At 41.1% G+C, this 27,569-nt stretch overlaps 1 protein-coding gene across 2 annotated transcripts in view; it reads left to right on the forward strand.

Annotated features, from left to right (window-relative positions):
• LOC122813500 (putative ferric-chelate reductase 1) overlaps nt 1-27,569 on the forward strand; it is a 948,313-nt gene that overhangs the window by 178,906 nt on the left and 741,838 nt on the right. For both annotated transcript variants that reach the window (XM_044085846.1, XM_044085847.1), the window contains exon 3: nt 22,699-22,835. In XM_044085846.1, the coding sequence (XP_043941781.1) occupies nt 22,699-22,835 (137 nt within the window). The remainder of the gene's footprint in view (nt 1-22,698; nt 22,836-27,569) is intronic.

A 27,569-nucleotide genomic window follows, 5' to 3' on the forward strand; every position in this document is an offset into this window, starting at 1 on the left:
CTGATAAACACCATCCTCATATATGCCACTCACGCACTAACCCTACATACACTGGGTCATGACACAGTGTGGTCCAATGCCTGTCTGCGGAATGGGACACGTGTATGCCTGGCCCTACAGACATGTGAGCCAATAGGATACCATACACTGGAGCAGCATGTAACATCACCTAGAACAGGACCAAGAACAATGGCATCTGCCACAGTCTGTGCACAGCCCAAGGTATGTATGCACAATACACATACTGTCAACAATCAGACCCTAGTACTGTACACATAACCACAGAATGCCCAGGTTATGTCCTCAGAAATAACGCCTACTATACATAATATGTCTAGCAGTCTAATATCTGACTGGCTTGTTATCAGGTATGATGTCAATAAGTAATGGTGTACAGAACATATGCACCTCTTACTGCATGACATATGTACATAGGTTGACAGACTTGTGACTGGAGCCACAAACACTGGACCAATATTGGCATGTTGCTGTGATAAACTCATACATTTACTGTCATACCAGGGTTTGTTGTGACATATGTCCTATGAAGGATATGAAGTCAGTAACTCTCACAGCTGTCACCATGTACTGACTGCAATCCTCAGACTATTCTTCTGCAGTTCTAAGATAGGTGTTCTGTGAGTAACACAAGAAACATAAAGCTCCTCACACTGCGCAGTCGGCAGATTACCCTGCAGGTGGGAGTTTCCTCAAACACATAACACTGTCATGACAGGTATTAAGTCATGTAGACCAGCCATATCCACAAACACCCTGTTAAATCGACATTACTCCAAATGCAGAAAACACTTACATTCTGTAGTCATGCCTGGCACATCCCCCTCCTGTCTGTTGGCCTGTTTCCACAGTGTATGTTCTTTTTCTTCTTCTTTTGGCTTTTCCTGGTTAGGGGTCGCCACAGCGGAACTCCGGTCCACTAATGATTGGCAGTAGATTTTTACGGTGCAGAGGTGCCAGCTCGATGCCCAACCTTCAACAAAGACAAAACCATTCACGCATGCCTTTTGAACACCACTCGACCATGGGGAGAACATGCAGACTCCACACAGAAGGCGCTCCAGCCGAGACTCGAATGGGAGAACCTCTTGCTGTGAGCAGACAATGCTACCGCTGCACCACCGCGACTTTACCACCACCACGGCTTTGCAGTTGTTAGAGGTAAATCCCAATACCATCTGTGATGCTGTTTGCCAAACACCAAATTGAGGTCCTGCTCACAGTGAATGAAAAGGCCCAACACCCACTTTATGTTCCTAGATATTGGAGTGTGTTTCCATGCAATTGGCTATGGGAATGTTACCACAGCTGTTCCACATGCAATCAGCTAGAGGGGGACTGCAGTTCGTGCAGAGGCCATCAGCTGATAATGAGCATCACTTACAAAACACAAGCTGCTGCCTGAACAAAGCAGGTGTACTTCTCCACATCCACCAGAGAGGGAGTGAGAGAGACAGACAGGGAGAAAGTAAGTCAAGGAGGAGGCGGAAGAGTAACAAGTACGGGGTTTCAAACCCCTGACTGACTATGTATTGCTATCACATGTCTATGCAGTTATTGCATGCGCCACATAGCTTACATGTTGGGGAGCTATCCAAACATATATCTGATGGTGAGTGACATCTGCAACAGTGCTATAGGAGCGATAAGGTAGGTGTAGTACACGTGCCTGTCCACATGAACAGGTGTCAACGTCAACACAGCCACACTCTCTCAGAGAATCACACACATTGACACAGTTGGCAGGGTCAGGAATAGACTTCCTAACTAGCTAGTTTGCCACAATACAGTAATGCGCAGGTATCACATGCACCACAGTGGTTATCTGGATGATATATGGGCAGAGGGTATGTAAAGGTGTCTGGCATCAGATGGCATGCTTCAGTAGGCCAATGGGAGTTGTAGTGAGTGTGAATGTGGTCTAAAGCATCCTACTCCACACACACACACAGACACAGGGTGCCAGTACTGACATGTATGGGTGCATTGCTTCACAGGTGTGTAGTGGTTGACTGTGCCAGAAGGCTGTACAAGGCTAGGTGAAGGGTATACCTTGGCATCAGGCCACATAACAATGGTCTGCAATGTGGATCAGGGGTGTGTTGTCTGGATTGGCCCACACAAGTGGCTATTGTATTCACCATCCAGTCACCTGAGTTACTGTTGTGTGTGGCCAGTGCTGTGCAATGCTTGCCATGTATGTGTTCTATAGTCCATGACATAGACGGTGTCTAGTATATGCACACATCCCACATGCTTGTTCAGTGACATGTGGAACTGTACCTGGGTTGTCTGGCCTATGTTGTGTACACAGATTGTTATCATCAGATGTGCCAGTCCTGGCCTCATGTGGCGAGAACTGATAATGGACACCAGGTTGACCCTGCACCTACATTGATAACATGATACTGTACAGGTCTTCCCTAGTGTCAGTGGCATCTGTCCATACAAGGCATGTGTTTAAGGCATGGTATGTCCTTTGTGGTCACATATGATGGCACCACAGTTGTTGCAGGTGTCCAGTGGGCAACATAGTGAAGGTGCACTGTCTGCAATTATGTGCCTATTGTAGTGATGGGACAGGGTGCCATGCCCTCTGTAGTCCACTGCAATCACACCATGGTTACTGTCTGTGGGCAATATGCAGGGTACTACCAACAAAGCAGTTGTTGTCTAGGTAAGTGTGTTTGTGTATGAGACATGGGTTGAGAGTATTCTCTGGGTAATACATGGGTTGCTTAATTTGTTTGCCAGGCCTTGATGTCACATGTAGAGATATGGATTGGCTATTTGACATATGTTATCCTTGTAAGGTGGACATTGTGACATATATAGGCCCACCATATAAGAAATTTGCAAAACCTGCCCCACAATGAGTCCAGTTGTTACACAGTCACAGCCACCTCCACAGAGGATACGATTGACAAAGACACACACACACACACACACACACACACACACACACACACACACACACACACACCAGTTGCCATGTCTGGGATTAGAACTCCTACCTAACTAGTTTATCACACTACAGCATTACGCAGTTATAGAACACGCCACAGAGGTTACTGGGCTGCTCTTAGCCCAGAGGTGCATTTCAAAGTGAATGACATCAGCAAGCTTGCCAAAGTAGGGCAATGGAGGTTGTAGTGACCAAGAATGGCCTCAAATGCATTGCTCCCTACACAGACAAACTAAAACACACACACACACACAAACACACAAACATTCATACTTGCCATGGCTGGGAATAGAAATTCTACCTAACTAGTTTACCACACTACAGCATTATGCAGTTATAGGATGCACCACAGAAATTATTGGGCTACTCCTTCCCCACAGGTGTATTTCAGAGTGAATGACATCAGCAGGCTTGCCAAAGTAGGGCATTTGAATTGTAGTGAGTGTGACTAGCCTAAAAAGCATTGATGCCTACACAGACACACACACACACACACACACACACACACACACACACACACACACACACACACACACACACACACACACACACACACACACACACACACACACACTCGCACACACACACACAGTTGCCACACCTGGGATAAGAACTCCTACCTAACTAGTTTATCACACTATGGCATTATGCAGTTATGGGATGTGCCACAGAAATTACTGGGCTATCCCTTCCCCAAAGGTGTATTTCAAAGTGTCTGACATCAACAGGCTTGCCACAGTAGGGCAATGGGGAGGGCAGTGTGTGTGCATGGGCCATAACTCATTCATCTAGAGGTAGACACACCACACTCAGGTATACACAGGTTTATATTCCACAGGTACATGTATACAACTGCTAGATGACTACTGTCTTGTACAGTCATGTTGCACAGTTAGCACTAGCACTACAAAGTCTATAATGCTGAGGGATTCCATAGGCAAATGTCTATGGTGAGTGACATTTACACACCATGTGGTTGTAGCCATTTGGCTGTGTGCTGTGTGGGACAGGCCTCATGATGGAAGGCTCTTTGTCACTGTCACTCTCTTCCACACATCTATGTATGTGTACTTTTGGCATATTATAGTGCGTTTTCCTTGGATATCTGTGTGTATTCCTATCCAATGTGTGTGCAAAGCATGGCTGCTACATACTGAGGAGTGTATGCACTAACATCTGCAACTGTGAGATATGTATGGTCCATGATTGTTGCCAGACATGGGCTTCATTTCTTTTTGTGTGAGCATACCCAATATGCCCTTCTGTATTGAATGTGTGGATCCATTCCAGGTAGATTGTACTCCAGTACAGACTTTTGTGTTCTACACCTACAGCTAGCAAACTGTTTCTGTAGGATATCTGTAGATCAGTTGACAATATAGGGTGAAACTGGACAAGGAATAGTGGGTACTGTAGGTAATTGTGTCTGTGCTACTTCTGCTAAATGGTCCTGGTGTTAGCAGAGATATTCAGACATGTGTACTGTTATACACAGTGATGTTGTATGTCATCAAGTACTGTCAGGTAGACATTTTTGCTCGCAGTGATGTCCTGGAGAACACAGGGTGAATGCAGTTGTGTCCAGTAGTGTGGTCAAATGCCTACATATTCCTGCAAGCTAATGTCATTCTGGAGGGGGAGCTACAGATACTTGCTACTGGGTCTGTGTAACTGGTTCAGCACCTTGGTACAGTGGTGGCAGAGGATCCCATACTTGTACATCCATCGACATGACAGTATGGCCTTATCTTGCTGTGGCAATACCTCACAGCTGTACATATTTACACAGGTTATCCAGAGGCAGGTGTCATAAGTCAGGACATTACCACTATTGTGGTTTACGAGCAGGTTTTTCGCCACACATTCTTATGTTTGCAGGCAGAGATAGTATGTGCACACAGCTGTGTTTCGGACTTCACACATTCCATGCTGACCATGCTACCACCCCCCTTTATTATTCTATTGTCTTCCATACATTATGCAAACATTCTCTGATACTTTCCTTATTGTTATCACTTCATCACAGCAGTGTATTGCTGTTGGTCCACAGTTCATGCACTGGGACATGGTGGACATGTTACTGTGGTTTGTTCACATGGTCTTGCATATGTGTTCTGTGGACTGTGTTATGTTGTTATTTGGGAGTCCATGACATAACATACATTGGCAGTATGGGTGAGACAAAGGCCTTTGGCAGAGAAGTGTAGGCCATTTTATAGTGATGCAGGCCAGCTGTAGCAGGCTGTTGCATTTTGTCAGTCCTACAATCTCAGACTGCAATACAGTATATTCCCCTGGGGTGACAGGATGGGTGTGCTAGGTGCTCATGACAATACTTCCTGTCAGTATTGATCAAGTGGTGTGGATGCTGGCAGGGTGCTGCTTACATCTAGGGACACACCTGGACTGCATGCTGCATTCTTTCACTATTTCCCTACACAGGTGGGGGTCATATTGTACTCATTCCCAAAAGCAGGAATAAGACCAGAGAAGTACCTGTGGGTGGTGGTTGGGTGAGCTGGATGCATGTGTGCTATGGACACTACTTGCATCTGACTCACAGATATGCATGGGGCATTCCACTTATACTGGATTGTGCAGGGACATCACCTGTTTCTCAATACATCATTCCTATGACCTTTGTGGTCTGCAAGTGTTTGACCAGATGACATTGGTATTCCATACTACAAGCCCAGATAATGTGCTGCAAACCTGTATGTACAATTCCAAGGGTGTGTCCATTTAATGGTTACACTTTATACACTGTCTTCCTGGGGTACTTTCCCCTGTGTCCTGCTTGTATATCAGGCCCAACAGTCATGCCATGTCCATCTTTCAGATGGTGACACTTATTACCTCCATACATTTACAATGGCTTACTGCTAGAATGTGTTATACTGGAGAGCATTGTGTTTAGCACTGCAGTTGTGAGGACTTAGTCATGTCATTGGCAGTACTGAGCAATGGCCACCAGGACAAACCTCACCATGCATACATACTGACCACTCTCACACAATATGAAACACACACCAACCTAACACACACTTACTTGCATATTGTACACATGCTACAATCTATCCTGCTACCTTGGCCACCTCAGGTAATCTGTGCTCCACTGGTATTATTCCTACACATACATGTTACTACATTTCTACATAGGATTGGGTGGGCACACCTGACTGTTACTACGTGTCTACATCATATGGGGGGGCACGCCAAACAGTTACTATGTGTCTAAATCGGATTGGGGGGGCACACCAGACTGTTAGTACATTTCTAGATAGGATTGGGGGGTGCACACCTGACTGTTACTACGTGTCTACATAGGCCTGGGGGGCACACCTGACTGTTACTACATTTCTACATAGGATTGGGGGGGGCACACTGACACTTGTACACATTTGCTATGACTGTACTGCTATGTCAGGTACTCCATTTCATTCTGTATTCTAACCTATCATGCTGACTAGAGGCATATCAGTGTACTACAGGTATTAGGTTTGATTGAACTACATATATGTTTCTGACTTCTTACCCTTCAGAACTCACATCCCACTGCCTGACCTGATGAAGTCTGTCTGTTTGTGTAGGTCTGGGGGGAGGTTACCCATAGCCATCATTCAGAGGCCTTAGCACAGACTTTGTTTGTGTTTGTCTATACCTGTCCTGCTGGCTGAGATTGCTGTTGGGTATGCGAGCCTCCCTGACTGGCATGTGTGTGCCATATGGACACACATGTGGCCCAGCACATTTCCTGCAGTGGGTTTTGTCACTATGTCTAGTACTGGCTACTATGGTGACACCAGTATTTGTTACAGATCTCATGCTACCACTATAGGTGTCTACTATCTGCTGGCATCCCATTCAGCCACCTGATTCCCTTGCATGCTTGCAGCCATACCATAGATACAAGTAACAACACATACTACTCCATTCGGCAATTGGTAAGAAGAGTGACTTAACCTTGTGGCTGTGCCAGTATTGAGGATGGTACTGGAGGGCTGACTATGTCAGATGCACATAGTACACTTCTTATACATGGTTGAGCACAGGTTGTGTCATATTTGGCATCCTTTTTACTGTATTTGCGAGTCAGAGAGAGGTGTCATTCTCTGGGTCCCTACTGTGTCAGTGTATATGCTATGCATTGCCTCTTTGCCAAGGCCAGGGCATACTGGGCATGCCTCCTTCTGCCTACTGGGGTAGGCTCAGGTTGTTCCTCCTCCGAGTCACCTGTGCAGGCCTTGTCAATGGTGGGGAGCTGTGTGGCCCTGCCCCGTGCTGTTTCTGCTGCAGCTGTTTCCACAGGATCATATTGTATAGCATGGCACATACGATGATAATTTGAGTACAGGTAGCTGTTGAGTACTCCAAGGCTCCACTGGATGTGTCCAGGCACCGGAACCATGACTTGAGCATCCCAATGTAATTCTGGTCTGTGTGTGTGCCTCATTATGGAGTTCTTGTTAGGGTGTGTGTGCATTTCTGATGGGTGTCAACAGCCACGGCTCTAGTGCATAACCAGCATCCCCCAATAGGTGACTGTAAGGGATGTCCCCATTGGCAAATCGCTGGTACAGCTGCGTCAGATGCCAGATGTGGGAAATGTGATAGCTTCCAGGGCAGCCAGCACACGCATTCATTATAATGCCCTGGGCATCGCACGCGACCTGGCAGTTGATGGAGGGGAAGCCCTTGCAGTTGATGTAGACCCTACCCCGCTCACCAGGTGGTGCTTTGATGCATATGTGCGTGCAGTCTATAGCATCCACTACCTCAGGGTATTCTGCTATTTGGTGGAAGAGATGCATATTGCTGGCCAAAGCCTCACAGGTGTTGGGGAAATATACATGCTCACTGGCATGTGCTGACATGGCATCCAGGAACTGGTAGAGTACCCTGGATGCTGATGCCTGTGAGATCCCCATGATATCCCCAGTTGGCCTTTGAAGGCTACCTGTGGCTAGTATTCTTAGGCCTACACATACCTTGGTATCCACTGGGATGGGTTCCCCTCTTTTAGTTCTGTGTGTTAGGCGTGGCTGGCACAGCTCAACAATTTTCTGTAGAAGGTCCCTGTCCACCCTATAGTGCTCCACTATCTCCAGCTCATGTAGCCCCTGGTAGGTTACCCTGGGTCTGTACACTCTTCACCGTCTCCTCACTGTGGGTTGGTCGACAGCATTCTCATCCTCACCACCCTCAGCCTCTTCCACATGTTGATGTATGATAGATGCTGCAGCCCCTATCGTTTTGTTGTTTTTGTTTGTTAAAACTTGCCTGCTTGTATACACCGGTGGTGTAGAGTATGTGGGAAAAAACAGAGGGAAAGGTGTTTGCATAGTTTATTGTAATGTTCCTGGCTGGGCTGGGCTGCTGCCTGTATAATTGGCTGATTCTGATACATTTCAGCTGCCAGTTATCCCAGTTCTCCTTTATTGCCTTCCTACTGCTGTTTTCCCTACCCATTGCCTTCCTGTTTAAGCCCGGAGGTGTGCCGCACAAACACAGTGCTTGAATGTGCACAGAGCTGCTATTTCCTGGTTTACTTTTTTTTTCTGTAAAACCCAGTATGCGGCACGCACACCTGCTTGGGTAATGTAAAGAGTGCTAGGCAGCCTCGGACACACCCCCTTGATTAGCTCTGCTAAGCTAAGGGCAAACCCGAGCCACAGGGCTCCAATCCACTTACAGTATGCCTGACACCCCCCACCATGATGTCAGCTAACTCTTAGGCTTAAACCAAGCTATTCCTGCACTCACACTGTTAGGTGCTGAATGGCATTGAGGGGAAATCTGGGATTCAGTATCATTCCCCTCATTTGTATAGGATTGCCTGCTAATATATAGTTACAGGTCCCGCACTGAGCCTCCTCCCCTAGCAACCACTGTTCACTGGCCAGCTTGTCTTCTGCCTGCCATTGAGTATTATGGCAAAATAGTGATTTTGGTTAGACTGCTTATTTTAGGTTATTTTTTATATTTTTGTCCCAATCTCATTTGTGCTGCTGCCCTACACTTAAACAGCCAAAACCAGCTAAAAAAAATAAAAGTTATTTTTTTTAAACTGTTTTCCATGTCAATGGCCATATATTTGGCCATTGGGATGTTTTACACATTATATGTACCCTTTATTTGGCTGTCATGGCTCCGTTTTATAGTTTGTAGAAATGTACTCGGTTACTAATGAGTACATTAATGCAGATTACAGTAGTACTGCATGGCTGACTGTCAGCTTCCTGGATCGCAAATTCACCTCATTTGCATGGTTTTCACCTGAAAATGGGGTAATTTGCCTACGGAGCTGTGTCCATGCAGCAATAGTGCAAGAGCGCTCGTGCACATCTCTGCAGCTTATTCCTGGATCGCACGGTGGACATATTACCTCCTGGAGCTCCTGTACTGTTCCTGCACACCGTACAGGGCTTGCTGAATTCAGGGGAATGCCATTTGGTCTTGATAAATGTGCAAAAGTATCCTTTAAAGCAGGAAAACAGCAGCACCAAAAAAACATCAGTTTGGGACAAGAATGTGATATAAAAGAACTTGAGCAAGAGAGAGTGTATAAATATGTAGTAATTGATCAACAATAAAACATGAACAAATGTGAATAAAACTTATGAATATTTTAGAAGACTTAAATTAATACTGAAAACAGTGTTGACATCTAGGAACTAAGTTCATAGGTTCGTAGGTTGGTACTAGGCTATCGGCCCAAGGGCCTATACAAGCCTAACGATAACAATTCCCTTTCTATTTCTTCCCACAATATTTACTTCCCTGGACCCCTGACTAGTAGGGCGACTGACATGTTCCCCGGGGTGAATTTCCTATCTCCCATCCAATCGTCAAAGAGGCGCTCTGCTTAACATGTATGGGCAGTCTATACCAGAGTCTGGGGAGTCTCTAGGTCAGGAACCTATCCCTCCAGCATGTTTTTTTCATTGTGATGACAAGGTTCAGATCCCTGGAGTGTGTGGCTCTGAGGGATTGGGATTTCTTTAAGTGTAGCATGTCCAACAGCTCAGGGTCTGACATGACCTTGTATGGTAAGCAGAGATCACCTCTGAGTAGATATGCGACAGAGTATAACTGGAGTTTTTTTAGATGGTCAGCATAGGGCATCTGCTTTAGGTCTGTGATTCTTTTAGTGAGGTATTTCTTCGGCCTTTCCAGTTGTTGCAGACGTCTTGAGAGGTACATACCAAATGGGGTGTTGTATTCTATAATGGGTCTATTGAGGGATGAGTACAGTAGGGCAATGACCTCCTTTTTTCTGAATGAAAAGCCCTTAGTGATGTGGTGTGCCACATAGAAGGATTTCCTGATTGTTGTGGCGATGTGGTTTTTCGAAGGTGAGACTACTGTCCACCTGTGTCCCAAAGTCTCTTATCACACTTTTGGTGTTTAGTGTACTGACACCTATGTGGTAATTCATGGGTACATGTTTTTTCCAAAGGGGATAACTGTACATTTCTTGGCATTGAGCTTGAGCCCATGGCTCTGGCACCAAGCATCTGTTTCTGTAAGGCAATTTTGTAAAATATCCACATCATTTGGAGATTCAGTAATGGCTCCCAGTTTGCAGTCAACTGTGAACTTTGTTAGCCAGAGTCCCTTAGTGTTGGCCTGTACTTCAGAGAAGTAGATGCAAAACAAGAGCAGTCCCAGGACTGAACCCTGAGTTACTCCACTTGTCACTTGTCTGGAGCTGGATTTGGAGTCGGCTACTTTTACAGTGTGGGTTCTGTCAGTAAGCCAGTTGGCAACCCATCAAGTGACTTAGGGATTAATGCCCAGCTTAGTAAGTTTATCTATGATTCCAGAGTGGGGGATGATGTTGAAGGCCTTGGAGAGGTACAGATAGGTTGTGTGGATCACCTTACCCTTGTCCACATCTCTGAAGACTGATTCTAAGAAGTCAATCAGGTTCAGGAGACAAGGTTGGCCCTTCACAAACCCAAACTGTGTGTTGTTCAGTGTTTGAAGGTTGCCAATGTCTTTGTTTATAAGTTCCATGATAATACGTTCCATGGCCTTGCAGATCAGGCTCATCAGACTGATGGGGTGGTAGTTCCCAGGATCCAAGGTGGATCCCCCCCTTGTGGAGTGGAATAATTGTAGCTGTGTGCCATACAGTGGGCATGAAGCCTGAAGTGAGGCTATGATTAAACTTGACACTTAGGTGCCAGTTCATTTTGTAGTTCATGTAGTACACAGCCCGGGATGTTGTCTGGTCCCATGGATGCTGCATTCTTAGCTTTGGAAAGTGCATTTTTTACCTGTGTGACCATTATTACCGGAATTTGGCAATCTTTCGGTATTGAGATGGGCCCTTTAGGGGGTGAGAGGGGATGAAGTTGGCACTGAGTCGATCTGCCAGGATATTGGCAGCATCCTTGGGATCAGTATATTTAATACCATTCTGTTGTAGCTCAGAGCAGATCTGAACATTGCATTTAGATTCTTGACATAGCTATAGAATGCCTTGTGATTGTCTTTGGAATCTTTGGCAATTTTATTTTCGTAACTAACTTTGGAGGATTTTATGAGGGATCTCAGCTTCTTACTGAGGCTGGCAAGGGAGTTTTTTGCATCCTGGGATTTTCCTCTTTTCTGCAACAGTTTCTTCCTTTTTTTGTAAAGTTTGTTTATGGCAGAGGACCACCAGATTGGCTTCCTTTTTTGTAGGAGAGCATCTTGGCTCTATTTGGGATGGCACAATTCATGCATGAGTGGATGTGCTCATATAGTGTCTTAGTGTAGGATTCAGCAGTCTAACTTTCAGTTTCTATCTGCGTGGGTGTCATGAAGTTTGTCACTTCTGACTTGACTAGCATGAAGTTGGCTTTGGAGAAGTTTTTTTATGGAGGTTTCCTTACTGGGGGGGTGGGATGTGGATGTCAAGGGTGATAGCTTATGGTCAGACCTGACCAACGAGGGGGTGACCATAGGTGTGGAGCATCGATTTCCCATGTTGGTAATGACCAGGTCTAGGATATTGGAGCCCCTGGTGGGACTATGGATTAGTTGATTCAGAGCATTGGAATTTATGAATTCCAAGAACCGTTAGGCAAAGGTGTTGGTACATGAGTAGTTTTCCCAGTTAATGGCAGGGTAGTTGAAATCACCCAGTATTAGGATGTTTGGTTTTATCTTAATATTTTCCAGTATGTTTAGAAAAGTGTAGTGAGAATCTTGGGTAATGGTGGGGGATATGTAGCAAGCTACAGTTTGGATTGCAGTCTTACCTAGTGTTAGTTCCACTTGGAGAATTTAAGATGCATTGTATTGAGCAACTAGCCTGGTGGTGTGAGTATCCTTGGTGAATATGGACACTCCTCCACCTTTAGTGTTTTGGTCCTTGTTTGGTGGCTGAAAAGTGTGGTAAGAGTTGTAGCCTGGTATTGCAGGGGTGCTCTCTGGAGCCTTGAACCAGGTCTCAGTTACTGCACAGATATCAATGTTCTCCATTTTTAGGAGTGCCTTGAGAGAGTGCATTTTGAGGTTTAGACTTCTAGCATTGAGTAGCATTACCTTCAGAATTTGCATGCTTGTAACTGTTTTGGTGGTGGTTTTGTCCTTTGCCTAAAAAAGGCACTATAGGGGTGGCAAGAGCCTTAGCCAGCAACCTGAATCCCAGGGGCGACAGGTGTAGACCATCTCTGGCAAAGTCGATCATATCGTCCCAAGGCAGACAGATACTGGATCCCCTTTGAATGACACCAGAAGCTTAGCCAATTGTTGAAGTCAATCATTTGTCCTTATACTGTGGTATCATTCTGGGCGATGGCAGGATGCTACTCAGGACTAGGGTCATACCTGCCTGGGCCACATGATCTGAGAGCTCTTCCATGTCTCTTTTCATGTAGTCCAGGACGATACATCTCAAGTCATTCACTCCAGCATGGACAATGACAAAGCCATATTTGTACTTGTGGAGTGACTTGAGTGCATGTATTATGTGGCAGATCCTGGTACTCGACAGGCAGCTGAATGTAATTTTCTCCTTGTTCAGCCAGGTGAGTGGGATATCAGTGTATAAACTAATTTGCTCTTCCTCTCCTAACTTACAGCTTTGGAGTGATTGACTGGCCCCAAAAGGTGTTGGATAGATTAGACAGAAAAACAAGAAGGATGCCTCATGCTCATCATTATAAAACGGCATTCGAAAGACATGCGTGAATGGGCGTGCGTTCGTTGAAGGTTGGATGTTTGGCTGGCAACTTGGCACCATAAAAATCTACTGCCAATCATTAGGGACTGGAGTTCCGCTGTGACGACCCCTAACCTGGAAAAGCCGAAAAGACAAACAACAACAACTGCATACCAAAACCATATATTCCCTGTTCTGAAGATGGTATGAGCCTCCTTGAAATTGATTACATGTATAGATCTGCAGTTGTGGGACTACATACATATCTGCTGACCTCACAAGACCCAAATGTAGTGACAAATTTTAAACATGAGGAGAATTAGTCTAAGATGACTCCCCTGCTTAGTTTAGCAGAAGCATATCACCATCCAGCAGGAATGGAAATCAAACCAGAAGCAGATAAAAATCAGGTAGCAACTGAATGTGCCAAAAAAAACAAAAGAAAGAATGTAAAGTGAAGGATCAAATGAGAAGGCATGAAATGTGTAAGACACATAAATATAGCTGAAATTATAGAAAACTCTTGACACAACCTCTTGTTGATTAGGATCGAATGCAGGAATGGTTAAGGAGAGGCGAATTTAAACCAAAATATAAAAGGTTAATATTGGTGACCCAAGGTTGTGGACTACATACACTTGGTTTATAAAGTCCATTGAACATGTGGGAGAAAGGGACAAATGCAGGTTTTATAAAACAGAACTGAAAACAATCACACATCTTGTTGCTGGTTGTGATATATTAATGGCAGAAGGACTGTTTACTGAAAGGCATAATAATGTGGCAAGACTGTTGCATTGGGGATTCTGCAATCATTATAACAAAGAATTAGCTGAAAAACAGTGAAAACGTGCCACAAAGCATCCTAGAAAATGAAGTTTATCACATGGGATCATCCACTATCAACAGTTCAAAAAATAGATGGGAGAAAACCAGATGTAGTAGTCCATGAAAAGAAGACAAAATAACATTGATCATTGAAATTGCTACTCCTAGTGACTGCAGTCTCATATGTACAGAGAGACACAAAGTCATAAAATACCAGGATTTGCAGGTAGAAACAATAGCAATGTGAAAGAAAGGTACCCAGACAGTTCCAGTAGTAGTAGGAGCAAACAGGTCTTATAAAAAAAGAATTTACAGTCATACTTAGGTATGTTACCAATACATGTAACTTCATACAAATTGCAGGAATCATTACTGGGCACACACTGCTGGTGGTGTGAAGAGCACTTCTGGTTAACATCAAAGATTAAGACAATACTAATTTCATGAACTGTAATTATACTTTGACTTAGGAATGGGGTATATTCTCTCATGGTATTAAAAACTCAAAATACTTGGAGAAATTAAGAAAAATAAAGGTAAAGAGTACACACCGAAAGTAACACACAATATTGTTAGAAGAAAATGTGAATAGTAATTTTTTTCTTTTTATTTAACTTCATTCTGTTTTCAAAGATTGCCTCTGTCTTTACCCTTAATGTCAGTATACTTAGAAATGTGGATTGTGGGGTACAAGATGGGTTTGCCTCCTGCAATTTTTATTTCTTTGCCTTTGTTTTTAGTTAAAGTTCACTTTTTTGCATTATTAACTGACTACTTATATTATATACACTCATGCAGAGCAGTCAAGGCAACTTGTACATCTGTGATGGCACTGCAAGGAAACCCTTGTACATGCAGACCCCAAACACAGTAACCAGATGTCAGATCAAACCTTTGAACATGCTGTCATAAGGCAGAGATCATATCACCTTTTCTGTCATTTGCTGTAATACATTAATCAAAGCTTAATTTCTTATCTGAATGGTTCCTTGTTTTTTTTGTTTTTGTTTTTTTTTTTATTCTTTTTGTATTTCATTGACTGCTTTTTGTGTCTCCCAATTAATTTTTGAAGTTAAAGTATTTATTTTCACATCTTATAATATTACATTTGGTAGCACTGAGAGTCATAACGGTTATTTCACAAAATACTGATTTTGTTTAAACTCGAGTATTTTGGAATACTTAATGGAAGTAATTATATTACTGAGTTTGTACCCATGATGGCATTTTACTAACCACAATTTACCAACTTGTAGTTGCATGTGATAAAGATAGACTAGGTAGGAATGATCACAACAATGACACCTGAGTGACTCCAATGGAAACTGATCTAAGGTAACTTGCTGTTGTCTTTTCAGCTCTCACCTGCCTCAGCAAGCTTATTGATTAAGCTATAGAACTGTTAATACTAATTTGAAGGAATTTTTCTGCAATGTCTTAATGTCAAATACTTCATTCACTGCCTGTGTTATGCTTTAGGAATGGGCTAACAGCTTAAACTGATGGATATTCCGTTAACAAAGCCATTTTCTTGTTGTCTATTTAATATAAGTTTACAAGGAAGCAAAAAATCAATGAAAGGGATAGTTATCAGACAGATATTATCCATGAACAGGGGTGTAGCAAGGCATGAGGTCAGTATGTCCTTTGGTCACTTGTACACATCCCTGTTACATTGTACTTATAAAATGAAGTGTCTACTTATGCTTAAAAAGTCAAATTTCATGTATATATGTGTGCAAATATAATTTTGTCACATTAGTTTATATCACAGCAACTTTCTCTCATGCCTTACTTTACAACTTGGTAGGCAGTATCTCCCAGGTTTGTTCTCACTATCAGGTGGTGTAAGGCTCTCTGGGATTTTTTCAACATAAGGCCCCGAGTCTGACTGCACAAGAAATCCTGAAAAGTCTCCATTCCACAGCATAAGGCCCTTCCACCAAATTCAGAAAGTGGTTTGGCTTAGTAGTAGCTTCTGCTCTGAAACCAATTTAGTCATTCTACCTGGAACTGAAAGTAAGAACCATTCATGGATTTTTAATTCTGTGTACCTCTCCCCATATCTGTTACTGTCTTATTTAGTTTATGCAAGTAGTCTCCACTAACCTCCCCATCCTCCCCACTGCCCACCATTGTATATTATTATTATTTCTCACTCCTCTACTCACCTCTTCCTCTTTTTTTTCTCTCTTCTGAACGCTGATCCTAACACCTGTAACCTTCCACCTTCCTTTAATCTAATTAATATTCCTATATCCCTCATACCATCCCACTTTAAACATTCTGTCTTTGCTACTGGTTTTCAGTACGCTAGCATTTTCTTCTATCTTTCTGTCTTAATTTCATTTTCCATATTTTACTGGTTGTTTTCACTGAGAGGCTGGTTGAATCCACAACTTTGCACTTGGCTTCATTCCACACGTATACCCAACCTCCTATTCCCACACATCCCCACATAATTATCTTTATTCTATCCTCACTCCAGCCCTTCTCAACTCCATTCAGTTACCCAGTAACTTCACCTACCAGCTCCAGTCAGTTATCCTGTAACTGCACCTACCAGCTCCAGTCAGTTATCCTGTAACTGCACCTACCAGCTCCAGTCAGTTATCCTGTAACTGCACCTACCAGCTCCAGTCAGTTATCCTGTAACTGCACCTACCAGCTCCAGTCAGTTATCCTGTAACTGCACCTACCAGCTCTAGTCAGTTATCCTGTAACTGCACCTACCAGCTCCAGTCAGTTATCCTGTAACTGCACCTACCAGCTCCAGTCAGTTATCCTGTAACTGCACCTACCAGCTCCAGTCAGTTATCCTGTAACTGCACCTACCAGCTCCAGTCAGTTATCCTGTAACTGCACCTACCAGCTCCAGTCAGTTATCCTGTAACTGTACCTATCTCTCTCTTCTTTACTTTCTCTGTCACATTACTATCTCTTAATCTTCTTTCAGAAATACACTGTAAACTCGTACTCACATAGCCACTATCCATACTACTGCTTTCTCATCCTCTACCTAGTCCTCTTCTTACCCTTTCTTTTTCACACTCCGTTACCTTCCTCCAGTAGGATTTCCTTACCAGAATTAAGCTAACCCTTAATATTTTCATCCAACTTATTTTCATCTGTTTTTGCACAGTGTACAAGGGACATTTGACCCCCTCTCCTTTAGCTTTACTATTGCTGACACCACAAAACCTTTGCATGTTCATATATCATCTTGGTGGGCATCTCTTATTTTTGCTCCTCAACTTACTAATAAGTCTCTTATTTATACATATTTGCTTCAAATTTGCAATACATCCACTTCCCCAGCAGGTTCATGTCATTATTTCCACATTCCTACTTGTACTAGCTGGTGACATTCAATCTAACCTTGGATCTCTGCAGGCTTCATCAGGACCTACTAAACTCAGCAGAAACATCTTTCTCAACTCTTTTAATGTTTATATCATTAACATCCAATGGCCCCATCTCCAATGTTGGTCTCATCTTAACCCATAAAAACTAAATGCCCTCATGGAATCTTGGCTTAATGACTCCTCACATGTGTGACAATATTTTTCCAACAGGTATAATATTTTCACTTATAACCAGGCTACTTCCCGTAAAGAGAGTGGCATGGCATTGTTCATGTAAAAGATACCAGTTTAAGTCCCACCTTAATAATCTAAAATAACTCCAACACAGGCAGGGGCCCTAACTCACTACCAGTACAAGTCCTTCTTGGGGTACATGCTGAATTACTCATCGCAGTTCTATGTATTCCACCACCGTCAAATATTTCCCTTTGTGAAAATACATTATTTACCATCACAAAACACACCAGAAACAGTAAACTTAATTATAGTTGGGAATCTAAACCTCAATTGGTCAGGCTCATTAAAACTGCAACTAAAGAGTAGCCTCATCCTATAAGCTTACCGAGGTAGTCAAGGACAGGACTAGGCCTAATTATGCCTATTTCAGACTTACTCTTCTGAAAATAATGCTCACTAACACACCTGAAAAATTGTTCAGCTATTAGATCTGTCCTAACCCTCTCAGTGACTATTACCCATTTCGTCTAAATCATCTCTCAAAGGAAAAATACCCTTTTCAAATCATTCAGAGCAGAGCTGTGTCAGGCAATGCTGCAGGTACCTTCATTCCTAACTTTTCACTTCCAGCTTATCCTCTCTATAGTCATGTGCTAATCTTATTTCAGGTCTCTCCAACCTGTACAACATTCTTTATCCAATTCAAGACCAGTCCTTTCCTCTTAAAAAAAAAATTAGAAACTCTGGCACACAAAACCCTTTCATTATAGACAATATAAGATAACTTATTAAACTTGGAAGTGTATCTTGGTTAGACCAGAAATCGAACCCATCCAATCATAATAAATGTGACATACGTCTTAAGACAGTCAGGAGACCAGATTAGTAATAAATAAGGGTAAAGTTGAATATTGCATGAAAGTGCAATGTTCAGCAATGGGTTGTCCAAAGAAATTCTAGACTATTCTATAAACACTAGCCACTTCTAGTCTCTTCCACAAGGTCAGTTCAAGGCAATGTCTGACTCTGTATCCCGCCCAATAAGAAATAACATCAGTGCCCCTCCTAATACTCTCAATCCATTTTTTTTCCAGATGGCCCTATTTTGCACCTTCAATCGGAATGCACAAGTTGTAAACTACCCAAGATTTCCATCATAGTTTGGTTTTCATTGTGAAATGGTTGTGGGTACATTGTATAAATAAATGAATCATACAAATCTGCTGTCAGAATATGGTCCTAACATGAGCTACAGAGTCAAATGTTGACTATTTGCATGTCTGAAATTTATCCTGTTGGGGAAGTTGTGAGACATACAATAATGAAGGCCATCTTCATTTGATGCTATGCAGTTAAGTGATGCTGTTTCTATTGGAAAATAACTGAAGAAACAGATGAACCACCAGTAAAACCAGGGAATTTCAAAGACAAATATATGTAGGAAAGAAAAATCACTATAACCAAGGCAGGTAGGGCACACAACACTCGATTTAAGGTAAAACAATAAAAAACACAAAGTTTAAAAATGCCTGAGGAAGCCCTCTGGGTGAAAGTTTTTAAACTTCATGTTTTTATTATTTTTCAATAATCGAGTGTTGTGTGACCTACCTGTCTTGGTTCAAGTGATTTTTTGGTACTTACGTATTATCGCAACCACACACATTGTCAGCTTTCTCTCTGGCCGTCTAGCACGTTCATGTTCATATTCTAAAGCGTCTAAAGTGTACTTACAGCTACTGGAATGACTGTGTCTGGTTTGGTGATAATGTGGAGGAATGTATGCTACACCTAACATGGCTTTACCTTGGAGTATTTCCCCCTGTTGTGAAGTATATCAGTCTAAGAGTTAGTACACATATTTAGCATGGTTGTGAAGACACAGATTCCAAGCAAGTCATGTAATCTAATATGATGGCATCAGAAAATATTGCAGAAATACAGAAATAAAGCTGATAACAGAAGAAGTTGACTTTTTCGTCCCAAAACAAAACATATTCAGGAAAAGCTCTTCTGTGACACTGTTTTCCAAGGGGAAGTGTGGTTGCATAACAGCCAACACAGAAAGCATCGCCAAGTGTGGCTGCGATAATACTGTCTTAAAAAAAAAAACATGTCTTCTGCTTATGGTTTCAGTATGGTTGCGATAATTCTTAATGCAACCACGCTGAAAAAATAACACCATGATTGCATACAAGGACGGTTTAAAAGAGTATGGTTAATGTATTATCGCAACCACATATTCTCAACATTCACAGCATTCTCAGCAACACGTTAGTTCACTGAGAATGGAATGTTGCAGAGAATGCCGTGAATGCTGACAGTGTGTGGTTGCGATAATACGTAAGTTCAGATTTTTTTTTTATACATCTGTTGCAAACTAACACATAATACACTCTAGGGAAAGATTGGTGTTGCAATTTAATGATTGTTTAGTTAGAGTTCTGTACTGGAACTTTAGGGTATATAGGTCAGAGTAGAGTGCCCTGAAAAGGTTATCTGTGTATAGATTTGGGCACTGGGTGAGGAGAAATAGTTGAACTCAGTAACAAGACTCAGTAGGGAATTTGTGGGACAGAGGGTTAGGTTGTGAGGGGAAAGCTGTAACGCAAATATGGAAAAATAGAAGGGAATTATTGTGTTATAAGAGTTTTTCAGCTGAAGTACTATCTTAATAGCAAAAATTAGAAGGTTGGTGTACAGTAGGAGAATTCCAATCAGAATAAGACATAACATTTTTCTCACTCGTTGTAAAGCAGAGCATGGCCCCTGTGGTGATGTTGCTTAAAATCTAATAAAAATAAATGCATTTATTTTCCAGTTAAACAATGCTGATAGAAAGTCTGTGCTGTACTGCTATAGAAACATAACATGTAGTGAAGTATTGCCACAGTGAATAATGACTGACATGACAGTGTAGAATTCTGGCTGAAGGAATCCTTGGGACTATTCACCACACAGAACCCTGCCCATTTGCTGACTCATTCTCATCCATCCCACATTCCGCTGCTTTATTTTAATTGTCCATTGGTGGAGTGAGTTTTAGGGTGCTTGAATCAGTTTTAGGAAAGAGAGCACATTGTTTGAGGAGGCAGGTGAGAAGTTGGTATTGTATTCCATTTTAGAGAAACAACAGCTTTTAGCTTCAGTCTTTTTTTCACAAGAAGAAGTTTGCTTGAAAGTTTCATGTTTCTGTGGTATTACTTGGCAGATTTTGCCTCCTATGTGGAGGTACAACTATTGAGAGTAAGTGTAGTTTTGGCAAGCATATTTCAACTGTGAATAGGCGGTGCTGCGGTAGCGTTGTCGCTTACAGTAAGACACTGTCCGGTTTGATTCTCAGCTAGAGCATCTTCTGCTTGGAGACGTGTTAATGGGCGTACCTTCGTTGAAGGTTGTGCGTCAGGGCTGGTAACTCGGCACGTAAAAATCAACTACCAATCATTAGCAGACCGGATTTCTGCTGTGGCGACCCCTAACTGGGAAAAGCCGAAAGACACAATCATTTCAACTGTGAGTAGGCACTTACACTGTTTATTTGTTTTTGTCATTAAACATGCCAGTAGAGCTTGCAAAATGTATTGGAAGCATAAGAGTGCTGCTAAGTGTCATCACTGGCATATACACATGAAATAGTCTAGTATTCCAGAAGATGAAGGGTTTGGAGCTGGAAATGGTGTTCTTACGGTACAAAGTGTGAGATCTTATGGTACTCAGCCTGTTTCTTCTCATAAGAGCAAAGTAAAGTGCAAGTAGGTAAGAGAAAATCATGAGTTTTCCTACTTCTCTTCCAAGAAATTGATAACATCTTATGGAGCCTAAAGGAGTATAAATCAAAATCAGAGTTCAAATTGCCTACTTTAATGATCATGGAACGCACCAATATTGCTTGAGAGGCTTCCTTGACAGAGTTTTCTTTATTGTCTGCTTCTTCTCAGCCACCCACCGGTCCTTGACTTGACTTACTTTGGCCAGTAAGATGCACACATTTCACTCAAAAGTCACCATTTTTTGTGCTACCACAGTATCATTCTGTAACAGGCATAGATCCTTTAAGAAATGGGTCTTAACTTCCCTTGCTCACATCTCAACTTCTATGCTTTCTTCTTTGGCTTTCTTGTAAGTTTCTGAGGTCCTAGCTTCTCAACCACCATCACCAGCTGTCCATGTCTGATTAACCGTTTTCCCATGCATCACTTTGCTTTAATGAAAAATGCAGTCTGACCAACATAATTAATCTCGTCCTCAGCAGACCTCTGTGGACCTAGATAAGGACAAGGTTAGGGTGTCAGTGGTCAGTTCCAGGATAGCTTATTGCAGTCGTGACTTCACCTCAGGGCACCCCGAGATTCAAGTAGTCAGACGTAGGTGCTCCTTCCATACTTCTGAAAAGCTCACTGTTACCATAGCAGCATGGCTCAGAGAAACCATATCTGATATCTGTAAACTAGCATTCCCTTCCACAATCCTAGCCCCATCAGTAATCCCTCCCAGGCAGGTCCTATTTCTATCACAGCCAAGGTTTAAGTCTTCAGAATGGATAATTCTGGTGCTGTGATCTAGAAGTAGGGAGTTGTGCATGTCTTCAGAAGATGCTTGAGGTATAGTGAATTAGTATCTGTGTAAATCCTGATGCACGGATGATATCTTGTACCTCACAGCAGCAGAATCAGATCACATGTCTTGTATTCTCATATAACATTTCCTACTTCAGGTTGTTTTTGTTCTGCTTGAGGGACAACATATTGTTTATAACATATTAATATTTGTAAGTGTTCCACAAACTTTCATTCTTTGTAGCACATTCCAATCTGTTTAATGCCAAGGGAGTATTTTTTTTTTATTATATCCTAACCAATATTACTAAGTACATTTTTTTGGAAATCATATCTGGAGTTTTGCATTTAATGGATAAAAAGTATCAGAATAACTATTCAGATTTCTATGTTGAGTTCTTGGGCAGTGCTTTGTAGTCTGTATTTGTGAGTGAGTAAAGAAGTGAGAGAGTAGCAGAGTAATGTGTGTGTGTGTGTGTGTGTGTGTGTGTGTGTGTGTGTGTGTGTGTGTGTGTGTGTGTGTGTGTGTGTGTGTGTGTGTGTGTGTGTGTGTGTGTATGTGCATTGTTCTGTTACTAAAACCATCTTTGTCTTTTATATGCAGTAACTGACAACTGTTTTTATCATTCCTTAAAGTCACACTGGAAGGCTTGTCCGGTCAACAATTTACAGGATTTCTACTAGAGAGTGTATCAGTTGGAACTAATGAATTTCTTGGAACATTTACCATCCTAGACTCAAAATCTCAAACCCTTACCTGCAGTAGGAAAGAGGTATGTAACTTATTTTTTAGCAGTTTTCATATGTGTTATTATCTCATACTGCTATAGCTGAATATAATATTCAGGAGCAAACCTGTTCCTTACTTAACGTCATCATTTTGCAGACTATTTCATAACTGTGTTTTTAAAGTGAAATGTTTTCAGTTCTATTTCAAGAAGAATTGTATATGTATAGATCTAGTTTTAACAAAAAATGTATACAAGAAAATATAAGCTTTGATAAGTCATTTTACATTATGATTTCTATAATATATATCTACCTCCCTCCAACTCTCTCTCTCTCTCTCTCTCTCTCTCTTTCTCTCTCTTCATTGGTTCATAGGTGTATATACTAGGCAGATGGTCATTAACAACCTAGCCAGTGAAGTTACAGCATTTAGCATTCCCTATCAAAAGCCTGATTGCATAGCCTGTGGGTGAATTTATATATTTCCATTCACTTATCAAGGCATGTTTTAAGAATGAATGGTGAGCTACATTGTTTCTGTAACAGAAGTTTTTTCTACAAGTGTGAACTATGTTGGGACAAATATCCACCTCACCAGTAGGATTTGTCTGTGTTACAGGAGTGAATCAGGTCTTTAGAACAGGTATTAGGGTTATTGACGATCTTGCAAAGATGTAAGAGTTCAAACAGATCATGATCTTTCATAGATTCATAGGTGTTTACTAGGCTAACGACCACAAGGCCTTTTTAAGCCTAGCCATGCATCCCAAATTTCTGACAAATTCTGATACCCTTGATAAGTGTAGGAAGGGGCTTGCAAGATAAAAAATTTACAAGCAGGGGCCTGGGAGATGAATCTTTTACAGGTGGCCTATGTCCATTAGAGACATAGGTGCCAAACCAGAAATGAAATTCCTGTTTCCCCATCCAGTTGTCCAAGTTGCAGTTGAATTAGGTTAGGGAGGAAATCTGATTCACATGGATTGGGAGCCTGTTCCAGAGACTGGATAGTCTCTGGATACCTACTTGTCTCTCCAGCAGTTCCTATTTATATCACCGGCATGGATGACTTCCTGCTACAAGGATATGGTCCAGGAAATAGATTATATTATTTTTGGAGAGGTTACCCAAAAGGTTAATAGAAGATGTAGCTCATTATGTTATTAGAGAGTGGGGCAACAAATATAAACCTTTACTGGGGATAGGAATACCTCAATTTGACACCAATACAAATGTGAATAGTGTACCCCAATACAATAGAGCTTGTATAGTAAAATATGGCCCTCTTGCAGACAGGGTGAAGAAACTGATATCTGATAATTGGAATATACTCAAGGCTGATGATGACATATCTCAAATAATTGATGATATACCAAAATTTGTTTACAAGATAGATAGAAACATTAAGAGCAACTTGGAGGTATGTAATACACATTTAAGAAAATCTAATAAGAAGGGACGCACACGAAAGTGTGGAGGTTGTAATTATTGTAGTTATATATTGGATGTAGATAGTATTATTTTGGAAAATGTCAACAGGATGAAAATTAGTTTTAAAAATGGTAACTGCAACACTAAGCATATTGTATATTTAGAAAAATGTATGGTGTGCCCTGAGTTTTATGTAAGAAAAAACGATATAATGTTTAAAAACAGAATATATGACCACTTATACTGTATAAGGAGAAAAGATTCCAATAATGCCCTATATAGACACATTGCAAATAAAGGTGACCATCACCACTTTAAGTTTGCTATATTAAATTCGGTATTCATTAATCCTAGGGGTGGGAACATCAAGACATTGTTAGGTGAAAAAGAAATGAAGTGGCAATTGCTCTTAGATGTTACTAGTACCCAGGTTTGAATGACAGTGTACCTATTAAGCCAGTTTTATTAGCTAAACTATAAAGTATCTTGTCCTTACATGTTTCATATACATATATATATTTTTTTTATGTAAAAATGTTTTTACTAAGTTTTTATATATAACAGATATATTGAAAGGTTGAAGTGTTTATCATTAATTATTTTTATGGTTTAGTATTTGGCAATATGAACTTTAATGATATATAGTATTACTTTAAATTTTAAAACATGCATTTGCTGCTTGCTGATAGGTTTTGATTTTTTGGTGCCAAATCTAAATAGTGTAAAATGTATCAGTGATATCTATTTAGTATTCTGATGAAGTCAACATTTTGGTTGATGAAAGCGCTAAATCAATTTTTTGAATAAAAGTGTAATTTGATTGTATTGGTCAGCTTTGTTTTCGGTGATTCCTAAGCATTCGTCCTTAAGCGTTTCTGGATATTTTTCTGTTTTTATTCTTAAGATTTATATAGTATTAAGTAATTTATTTGAGTTTTTTGACAAAGTTGAATAAGGCCTTATTTTATCCTTGATGGAGACAATGATATTTAACTTCATATCTGTCCTTGCATTTTTTGATTCTTCTAAGGTTCATAGAAACCAGTTTATGATTATTTTCATAAAGAGCAGATGAACTTATTAGGGTAAGTTAAGGCAATATATATTTTTTATTTTTTTGTAGATTTTTCTTTATTGTAGAGCTTGTTTATTTCCAGTGCACTCACAGAATTTTATTTTTGAATTGTGCCTCCATACTTGAGACAGATGGGGATTGATTGTTTTTAAGCAGAATTTTAGATGACAGTAGAAGTCAGTGATATATGTGGCAACCTTCATACTACAGTCATCAAGATGTGGGAACTGTTGAATTTTAGGTCATCAAAGAGTGGTAGGAAATTTACTATGGAAATTTTTTTAATATAATAGGGTCTATAAGTGACATGGGTTCAGTTTTAAGAGACTGCATGATAACTGGATTTGATCAAAGAATAGTTGACTAGAGATATAGAAGAAACAGGGACAGTCTTAGCTAAAAAGAGTTCTAGGATACTGGACCCTGTAGTAGGGGAAGGAAAAGTTTGGTCCAGCAAATTGCCTTTATAAAGTTTAGGAACCTCTCTGCATATCTCATCATCATCATCATCATCATCAGCCCCCTTTTTTCCCATTTTCTACATGGGGTTGGGGTATCATGTTAACTGATACCATCTTTCCCTCGGTTCAATGCCACACTCATTCCTTCTTTGACACTCATGCAATCCATCCACCTCTGTGCTGGACATCCTCATTTCCTCTTACCACTCTATAGTGTAAAATATGGCTCAAGGTGAATTCGCCTGTTTGCATATCTATTGGTGGTATAACATTTAACAATTAATGGACAGGCATTTAGTCTTCTAGGAAAATAGTATTATATGTAAAAAGGTATATTTTATAGTTGGTCTAAAGATGCAAAATGGTTACTAGGGGACATACAGGGAGATCTCTAGTTAGCAATAATGTGATCATTTGATTTGTTTATTGATAACACTGCTTCCAGGTATTTGTTGTGAGATGATTTGACTGAGAATCAACATGGATAGCCTCTGTCCTTCTCAGAGAATCTGAGTGATAGGTGTAAGTCCCGGGTAATGATGCAGTGTTACTAACACATTGAAACATGTTTTATAATTATACAGTGTTGGACATTTTTTGCTTGGACTCCTAGAATTGAGCAGTGACAAATCAAGATAGCTCAGACTGCAATTTAAGTTGGTAGTTATACAAGTTTGACTCTGCCTAAAAAAGGCACTGTTGGGGAAACACATTCTTTATTTGTATGCAGAAGCCTTGAAGGGAGAGAAGTCCGCTGCACCTAGTGAAACAGTGTAACTGTTGAATATTACCTTCCCTTGCTGACAAACATTCTAACCCCTTGTGATGATAGGAGGTACTGCCAGCCATGCCAGGAGAAGTAGGGCAGTGCATGCAAGACTTGTGCCAACACAGCTAGCTGGAATTTTTAAATAATTATGTCATTTGTATATCAAGCTGATTTGTACAGATGCTTCTGCTGAAAATGTGTTTGTGAGCTCTGCATGTGTTAATTGTGTTAATTGTGTTAAAAGGTATCAACAGTGCACCCTGCTGAAATGAAGAGAACTGTTAACATATTATGGTAATTGAATTCAATGTATATGTTTCGATAGAGGACACTGGCACAGCAATGGTTAACCAGCTGACTTATTTTAAGAAAAATAAGGGAAATGTAAATGAGCTGTTAAATCATTAAATGTCACCCCACAGTGTTGAGTAGTTGCAGAGCTGGTAGGTCTGGGAGCAGCCATTATCTGTTAGCTTTTGTAAAGAAGGGGAGACGCCGTGTATGTTTCGAGTCTGACTAGAAAGATGATCAGATATTTCTTCTTGCCTTGCCCAAGTAAGTAACTTAACTAGGAAATGGTAAATTATCTTATATTCAGTCAGGAATATAGTGAAGCTTAGTTTAGATATTGTTTTTCTTTATTTGTCTGAGTCTGTCCTTCAATGTTCTTTTCAGTATTTCCTGTGATTTAAACTCTGTGATTTACTCTGAAGATATATTCAGTATTTTCATGTACTTTCATTATTTCTTATTAAAAATATTTAAAACTTTTATCATGGCTGGTTCTTGTAGAGAGTATCTAACCTTTGAGAGTACTTATATTTATTTGGTAAAACTGTGTAGGCCACTCCAGAAGGCCTAGGCATCTTGATGAACTACTACCATTTGTATTAATATTAATATTACACAGTATAATTTGGACCCATTTGTTAAGGGCCTTAGAGTAGCTGATTGTGAAGTGTCTGGTGGCAGTGAATCTCCCTTATAGTCTGGGCAGTAGGGAGCATAGTTGGTAGATCTCTGCCAGCCTTTCCCAGGTGTG

Source organism: Protopterus annectens, chromosome 10.part0, assembly GCF_019279795.1.
Source record: "Protopterus annectens isolate FY-2018-M chromosome 10.part0, PAN1.0, whole genome shotgun sequence".
Taxonomy (NCBI): Eukaryota; Metazoa; Chordata; order Ceratodontiformes; family Protopteridae; genus Protopterus; species Protopterus annectens.